Here is an 8148-nt window from a genome sequence, read left to right as displayed (position 1 = left end):
TTTCTTTCAAAAATTTTCTCGGTGATTAGGTTCCTCACTATTTCTTACGTTTTTCTCTGTGGATGCTACTCAATTTTTTGTCCTATGCGAATTATGTTTATTAGAAAATGATTTTTGAGGTGTTGGCTCTTCGTCCACATCAAAAAGTCCCGCTGAAGTCTCCAGCTCCGCCTCGTCGTACAAAAAATCAGCTAATTTTTGTAATTCTGATTTTTGTTTGTTTGCAAACGCGGCGTATCTATTGTATGTGAATTTCAAAGTGGGTAATAATTTACTTCCGATTGATTTAATTAATTCTGGACTGTGTAAATGCGCTATTTATAATAAATATTTGAATGCTACGGCCGAATTTTTTAATTTAGAAGCAAATCGAATGAGGCTAATTTTTCCTGATTCTAAAGATGGCAAATTATTTAGATCATTGATGATTTTGCGAGCTATAATTTTTTAATTGTCGTAATGCAATTCAAGTGTGCGCATTATTTCTTCAGCGTTGCGACTTGTGGCGAGAAGTATACATACTGTTTCGCGCGCTTCTCCTTATAAAGCTTCATTTAAATGAGTGATATTCTCTTACTCAGTGTATTCGCCTAGCAAAGTAGGACTTTTGTAAGCCTTCTTGAAATTAAATCACTCAAGTGCATCGCCAGAAAAGTTCGCTTACCAGAAATTCGTTGGTATTTGTCAATGCTCCCGATCTCCTACCTCGGTGAGGTGGTGGAATACGTGCGCTGCTTTCGGGTTGAATCTCTCTGGCGGGTGACAAATTGGGTGTCCTTTGTGGAGAATAGTAGACAGCAACGCCGTTGGTTAGAGGGATTGGAGACTGCTGTTGCTCGTCGTCCCCACGAGCTTGTGCGCGTGGAGCGCATGCTCTTGTCGATCTAGTACCTCCTCGTGCAAGACCTCATCCGCGTTTTGCTGCAGGTTAACCATCAGCAGTCCTTGCTGGTGCACGTTGACGTTTAGGTGGCATTTTGCAAATTTTCTCACTCAAAACAAAAGAAAATTGGTTAAAAATAAATTCACAAACACTTCCCTTTAATCTTAGATTTTTCTGGTTAAATATCCCCGGGTTTCGGCACCATTGTGTAATTTAGGATTGGGAAAAGTTATTATTTGGAAAATAAATAAAGTTTTGCTTTTGAGGAAAATTGAATTTGCTTTACTCTGAAATAAATCAGGCTGAATTTAAAACAGACAATTAGAACTGATCTAAATTAAAATTACAAACAATTAAACACAGCGAAAAAGATTTTGTCGAATCAAAAAGGTAATCGATTTGAAAGCAAAAATACAATATAGTCACGCAACGTACCTCTTAAGCTACCAGGATAAGAAAAGAGGTCTCGATAATGAGCTGATTAGCTCTTTTATTAACTAGGACCTTGTCATTCTTTCAACTCCTTATTTCCCTTTGTTCACCACCCTATAATCAAATCATATTCTCGCATCACCTTGCCTCTCAGTCACACTGCCACGGACAGCAGAGAGGGAGGGAGAGAGGGGGGAGGGAGGAGAGTAAGAAGGACAGGAGCGTTAGAGACAGATACGGTGATTAGGATGCGTATTTATAATATGTACAGGTAATATGTCCGTGCACGTAAATATGCATTTTACCCTTTTTTGAGGGTCACCATTTCGAGGTCCTCGGGTAAATCACGGCCTCAGTGATACTGAGTACGTACAATTTTACTGCCAACACATGAATTTTTCCATATGTAGGGAGGCTCGAAGCGCAAGAATATTTGATGGCTAAAGTTTTAAGCCGTCTGTTTTTTGGTGATTAATCCTATTTAAATTCAACTTATATCTCAAAATATAATTTTATAGAAATCTTTTCCTGGTACCTTTCACACTGGAATTTTCACTACGATTGTAAATATTAAACAATAAGCGTCGGAACATAAAAGAATTATAATATAACGTCATTTTCGCAGTAGAGTTTGTTTCGAATTTCTTACTCACGTCTCACAAAGTGACTGAGTTTAGCCGTTTGGTTTTTGGTTACAGATATTGAAAGATCTTTGCGGCAATATCTAATTTCGCACACCGCTTTGATCAACCGAACATTGAAAACAGTGATTATTTATATAACTATCTTAAGAATGATTATTCGTTCCGTTAAATATCGCATTGGTTATTTTTCGTTTCTTACACCAAGGATTAGAGCAGATTTCTGAAGTTACTTCACAGATTTGATTCGCGGAAATACAGTTGTTTGCAAACGACAAAAAATAATTATACGCATTTACAGATATCTATCCCTACAATGTCAATCTTAAGTTTAAATTATTTAATCCTATTCGCAGCAAGTGATATTACATAATTTCTTCATGTGAATTCTTACTTTGATATGTGCAAAAAAATCTATTTTTGCCATAAACGAAGCATCTTTTCAGAAATTGGTTCAATTAATGAAATATATTTGAAAAAATAATAATTAAGAATGAAATACAATAGAAAAAAGCAGAAGATTAGTTAAAAGAATTATAATAATAATAATTGTTTTCAAATATATAAATAAATGAGCACAAAAAACCGATTTGTATTCGTATTATGTAATGAATTTATGTTATACTATGATGAAATCGTACACATAGCAATACAATGATATACATGTATTTATATTTTATATTTTTAAATATTTAAATATTTAAAAAGATATGTGTTCAAATATACGTTCAAAAAAGTAGAAAAATTTATTTTTTTTACATTGAAAAAATTCTTTTATGTTTTTAATTGCTTAATGGATCTAAATGTTAATGGAACATGCATGCCGTTATTTCTTGTAGCTTAAAATAATATTTCCTTACAAAACAAAAGATGCATGCAAGGAAAAGTCATGGATAACCTCTTCTTTTTTTCATTTACATAATTTTTTTAGGTTTATTTTTCATTTTTGGCCAAAACCACATGCATGCCATTCGTGTAATTAACTTGAAATACTATTTCAGAAATAATTCCAAAATAGTATGCAAAACTATGTTACGAAAAATTGCAGAAATTTTTGTTTGATAATAATTTTCAGCGTGAAAACCGGTTTTTATTAATTATTAATCAATCGATTTTAATTTAATTTTAAAACTATGTTTACGGTCAAAAAAGGAATAACTTAGGCTGCTTTGCACATTGACGTTGTGCGTTTTTTTATAGAGGTATAATTCTAATATTTCTCAAGCTTAATAATTAGAGAGCCCTCCATAATGTAAATGGATTTCTTTAGTTATATTCCAAATTAAAACAAAAAAATTTAAGATTTAAGTTTGTTTCATAGAAACCCTGTAATTTTTCGAACTGTCTGAGTCGCTATTTATTAATCTAGAATGTTCATGATAAGTTTGTAAAAAGATAGCGAACCCTTTTGAATCTAAAATCGTAGTACTCGTATGATGACTTTAAAAAATGTACAAAGCTTTTCCTATTTGAATAAAATATTATGACTTATAGTTCGTCAAATTCAAAAACACTTGGGCATTAACTAAAAGAATCAATGTTGTCATTTCTAAAAAACGATATTGCAAAAATAGGAAAGAATTCAAGATTCTGTATTAAAACTCACGAGATAATCAACATTTAAAAATATATTTTCGATAAATTTAAGTAGAAAGCCTTATAGAAAGTCAATTACTTAATTATTAAATTAAAAAGATATTGGATATTATAAGGTTCAAACAGTATTGTATTTGGTTTATTTTCTCACATGAACAATGCAATCTAAATCTATAGAAACAACTTTCTTTTCTCGTTTTGTTTTGTCTCCTTATCTTGAATTCTTCAAGGGTGTAAATAAGCAAAATTATACATTTTTTTTGGAATTCATCACGCCATAATCCTTTACAAGTTTCGCGAGCAGGTGCATACAGGTACATTCCAAATTTTATGAAGCGGTGACATTCGAAAAGATTCAAAACTTTTTACCTTTTTTCTCATATTTCGTCTTATTTTTATAATAGGAGGCACGATAACTAAAGAGTCTGGTTTTAACTAGCGATCACAGTTCTAAAAAAATATACGGTTTTATAAACCAAAAACTAACCATTTTTTAAAATAAATTTTTACGTTTTCAAGGATAAAAGCATACTATTTTTAATACTTTGAATTTGTTGGATGCAGTTTGATTTTTTTCGAAAAGTAGATTTGTCTGCTTAGTTCAAGAATACAAATTTTTCTTGCGATAATTTGTACCACCTGACAAGTGGGTGGCTACCATGAAGCGTGAATCAAAAAATACTAAACATGAGACTTTTTCCTATTTTACAAAAATGTTATTATTGGTATTTATTGTTCATAAAGCGAATAAACATGTCTCTGAATTGAGCATTGTTCCGTTCATGAAACCACTCAAAATCCACTCATGAATGTCGCCTATCTTTTCTGCGAGATTTACCTATGGAATGCCTCGAGTAGATGTCAATAAATTGTAGGCAGAATAAGCCGTTTTTACTATCTGAAAACCAAAAATTTCTGTTATGTTCTACTTTCACAATTTCTTTTCTTCGTGCTCAATGAAGTGAAAATAAAATATACAAACTTTGACAAATGTGTCTATTGTCATAATGATAATTGATAAACCAGTCAACTTAATGGGTTTTCCAGCACGTATCATTATTGAAGTCAGGTTTTTTTTGGTTTTCATTGTTGTTTCGACCCAATCCATCTGGTAAACTTCTTCTGCAATGGAGATGCTCTATTCAAAATAGAGTGAATAATAGTATAGTTAAGTATTTATTATTTTTATTCAATCATAGTTGCGGGTCAGAATATTATAAAGGAATGCTTGAAATTACCTGTTCCATCAATTTCTCGCCATAAAAACAGTAAACAAATATCTGTACGAGAGCAGTGATTAACACTACTATTAGCCTTAAGCTACTCGGATTATGCATACTTAATTTTGACAATTCATAGATTACCGTACACAAACCTAGTATTGATGCAAAAAATTGTACAAAAATTATGGGGCCAAACGACTCATTCAGTTTCTCTCCAAGTCTGGAAAATACATTTTTTAGCGAATTAGCTTTTCTTAGATATTGCTCCTGCCACAGATTATTTGAGTGCATTCTTCTGAACAAATACAAGGTGGCCGCTGGACCGCGAAACCGGTAAATGACGTGGGATTATATTATACCCGGAAAAACCGGGAAATAAGCATGAATTTATTTTTTGTTTGGGAATTTTATAAATTTTAATAAATAAATATTCTTCCAACTTTTATTTTAATTGCTTGCTTAAATCATTAGTTTAATTTTGATTTTTTTTTCAATTATAGTATCATTTAATTTAGAATACTTAACACAAAAGTCTTTTAGTTTAAATAATTTCTATTTGAGATTTTTAATTTTCAAGCATGCTACAGTTTTAAAGACTTAAACAATTAAAAATTAGAAGAGTTTAAAATCAAAGATTTTTAATCAAAATGTTTAGTTTGTCAACTCTGAATATAAATTAATTAATGATTTTTTAAATTGAATTTTACAGTAAGAATTAAAAAAAAATTTATTGTACAGGACAATTCAGAATCATTTCACAATTTGAGAATGTCTAGATTTTATCATTAAAAATTAAACTGTTTGAATTGAAAAGTCTTATTAGTTAAACAGATGTAAACGCCCTATTCAAACTTTATATGCTATTTTTTATTTTTAAATTACTGCATACTAATATATTCATAATTAAAGGCTTTGATTGAATCTCAAATATAATTTTACTCTAAAATACTCCATTTCTAAACAACGCTATTTGAAAATTTTCAATTAAGAAAAAGAACAGTTACTTAATATTTAAAAATATCTGACTGTTCATTTGAAATCAGTAATTATAAATTAAATATTCAAAACTAAACAAAAAACTAAACTCTGAACGTTACAGTTTTAATTGATCTATTTAAGTAAATTTCATTTGTAAGTAAAATTGTTGAACTTTGATGCATAACAATTAAATAATAACTACAGAGAGATTAAGAAGATTAAAAAAAATTGAACTATTGTTACCAAAATTTCGATGCAAATAACCTACGGCCTAATTTGCAACAAAATATAGATTTTCGAATATTACGAACATAAAATTTAAAAGCTTTTTAAGCATTTTGACAGGCTTCAGAAGAATAAAAAAAATTTTCTAGAAAAATTGAAAATTATTTTTTATTTTAATAGACTAATTTTAAGAGTTAAGACAATTTATAAGGATTTACAAAAATTTTAAAATTAAAGTGGAAGATTTAAAGAAAATTTCTTTCATTTTGCAGCATTAAGAAAAAAAAATTAATTTGAAAAAATGTTAAGAAGCATGTACATGTTTCAGGATTTTGAGATAAAATTTCAAAGCATTTGAAGGATTTTAAAACTATTTAAAATAACTATAATTTAACTTTTAATTTTAACAGACAATTTTTTATGTTTTAAAAATTTATAGTTTGGATTGGAATTCATTCAGAATAATAATAATTCTGGCTTGAAACCGGGAATTCTCAAATTTGAACGAAATTTCAGCCAGCACTGGAAATTTTCGGAAAGGAACGAAATTCTAAATTGGAACAGAAAATTTTTCCAAAGAGTTATAATTCTGAGACGAAGTAGGAAATTTCCAAATTTCAACTAATTCTGAGTTGAATCTGGTATTTGTCCAAAACAATTATACTTTTTCTTGGAATAGGGCATTGAAAAATTTGAATAAATTCCAAAGTCGAATATTAAATTTTTAATTTTAAACCAATTTCGAGTTGAAATTGGAATTTATTATGAAGAATAATAATTGTGAATGGAAAATTGAATTTTTAAATAGAATTAGAAATCTTAGTTGGAACGAGCTATTTTCGAAAAAATTTTAATTATGAAGTGTAGAAAGGGATCTTAGAAAAAAATTCAAATTTTTACTTTAAATAAATAACTTTCTTAAAGAATTAAAATTCTATATTTGAAAAAGCCTTTTCAATTATTCACAATTATTCACAATGGCTTGAAATGGCAAACTTTTTTTCGAAAAGAATATAAATTATATAAAAATTATATAATTTTGCATATTTTTAAATGCATTGATTGATTTTACAATTTAGAGCATTGAAAACAATAAGGTGGATTTATATTTTTGGAACTGAATCTGAATTTCTAAACTCTTTAATTTATAAAAGTTCAAAATTTTCAATTTGGCAGTGTAACTGCATTTAACTGAAATTTTTAAACTTGTTAATTGTTAGAAGCTTTCATTTCAGGCGTGTAAATTATTGAGCATTCGAATAAAAATTTTTTGAATGAAGCGATTTTTAGATTAGGTCTTCGATTTTTTAAATATCATTGACCGTGAAAAAAGTTTGGGAACAGGGAAAAAAGCGGGAAACGACGGGGAATTATTTTCTTTGATTAAAATGGCCACCCTGATGATTTATAATCGACCTTTCAAACTTTTATTTTTTTTAATATTCCCGAAAATATTTTATGGCAAAAAATGAATATATGGCTTACATGTATGTGTCAATATGATTATCAACGCAATCTTTGACGAGTCTTGACTCACAATGAAAGATTATGGATTCGTATTTATTTTTTTTCTGTAATTGAGAAACCATGTGCAGGCGATGAACAATGATTTGTAGTTCCGCGCAAATTTGTAGCACCATCACCATCGCTAAACCTTCAACTGAAGCTGTTACAATAGCACACATCGTGAGAGCAACTCCTTGGTAAAAATATGTTAAAAAATATGCAAATCTGGATTCTAAGCTATATGGAATCCAGCTCTTGCAAGGAAGCGGAAAGTTGCTTCTCTTCGAAAGTGGAGTCATTAATACCAAAAATGCACATATGCTAGTCAAGCATAGCAGGATAAGCGTATTCGACCTAAAACAATATTTTACAATAATTAATAGCATATCGCTGCGAAGTTCTTCGGGCGTATTTGCTATGGTTGCATTTATTTGAGCTCATTTTCTGAGCGCTTTGATTTTTCAAAGGTATCAAATGAATTTGATTCTCATAGAGGGAGGTTCTTTCTCGACAAAAGAAAAAAATGGCAATTTTCAAAACTTTTTGAGCTTACGTTTGTCTTGCCAAAAATCTCATTTTAAGAACATGAGAGAACACGTCAACATCGCGATTCATAAAAGGTTTTTATATTTAATCGATGTGTTTCGAAGACGCGAACAAATAT

General features: G+C 29.7%; 1 protein-coding gene across 1 annotated transcript; it reads right to left on the bottom strand.

The window, feature by feature from the left end:
* Nucleotides 1–4390: 4390 nt before the first annotated feature.
* On the bottom strand, nt 4391–7663 carry LOC117175330 (odorant receptor 9a-like). Its single transcript, XM_033365038.1, has 4 exons — nt 7464–7663; nt 4791–4995; nt 4535–4690; nt 4391–4450 (listed from the first exon to the last, which is right to left on the bottom strand). Exons 1-4 carry the CDS (start codon nt 7661–7663, stop codon nt 4391–4393), a joined length of 621 nt encoding a protein of 206 aa, XP_033220929.1.
* Between the last annotated feature and the right edge of the window lie 485 nt (nt 7664–8148).

This window comes from Belonocnema kinseyi, chromosome 6 (genome assembly GCF_010883055.1).
Source record: "Belonocnema kinseyi isolate 2016_QV_RU_SX_M_011 chromosome 6, B_treatae_v1, whole genome shotgun sequence".
NCBI lineage: Eukaryota > Metazoa > Arthropoda > Insecta > Hymenoptera > Cynipidae > Belonocnema > Belonocnema kinseyi.
This window is presented reverse-complemented; position numbering and strand designations above follow the sequence as displayed.

Bases quoted from the DNA above. Each gene is read 5' to 3' on its own strand.
- LOC117175330 (XM_033365038.1), bottom strand. From the start codon at position 7,663: ATGTGTGCTATTGTAACAGCTTCAGTTGAAGGTTTAGCGATGGTGATG. The intron at 4,996-7,463 runs GTAAGCCATATA...TGTATTTTCCAG, and splicing joins AATCATATTGACACATACAT to ACTTGGAGAGAAACTGAATG. The intron at 4,451-4,534 runs GTTTGTATATTT...TTTGGTTTTCAG, and splicing joins CAATAGACACATTTGTCAAA to ATAGTAAAAACGGCTTATTC.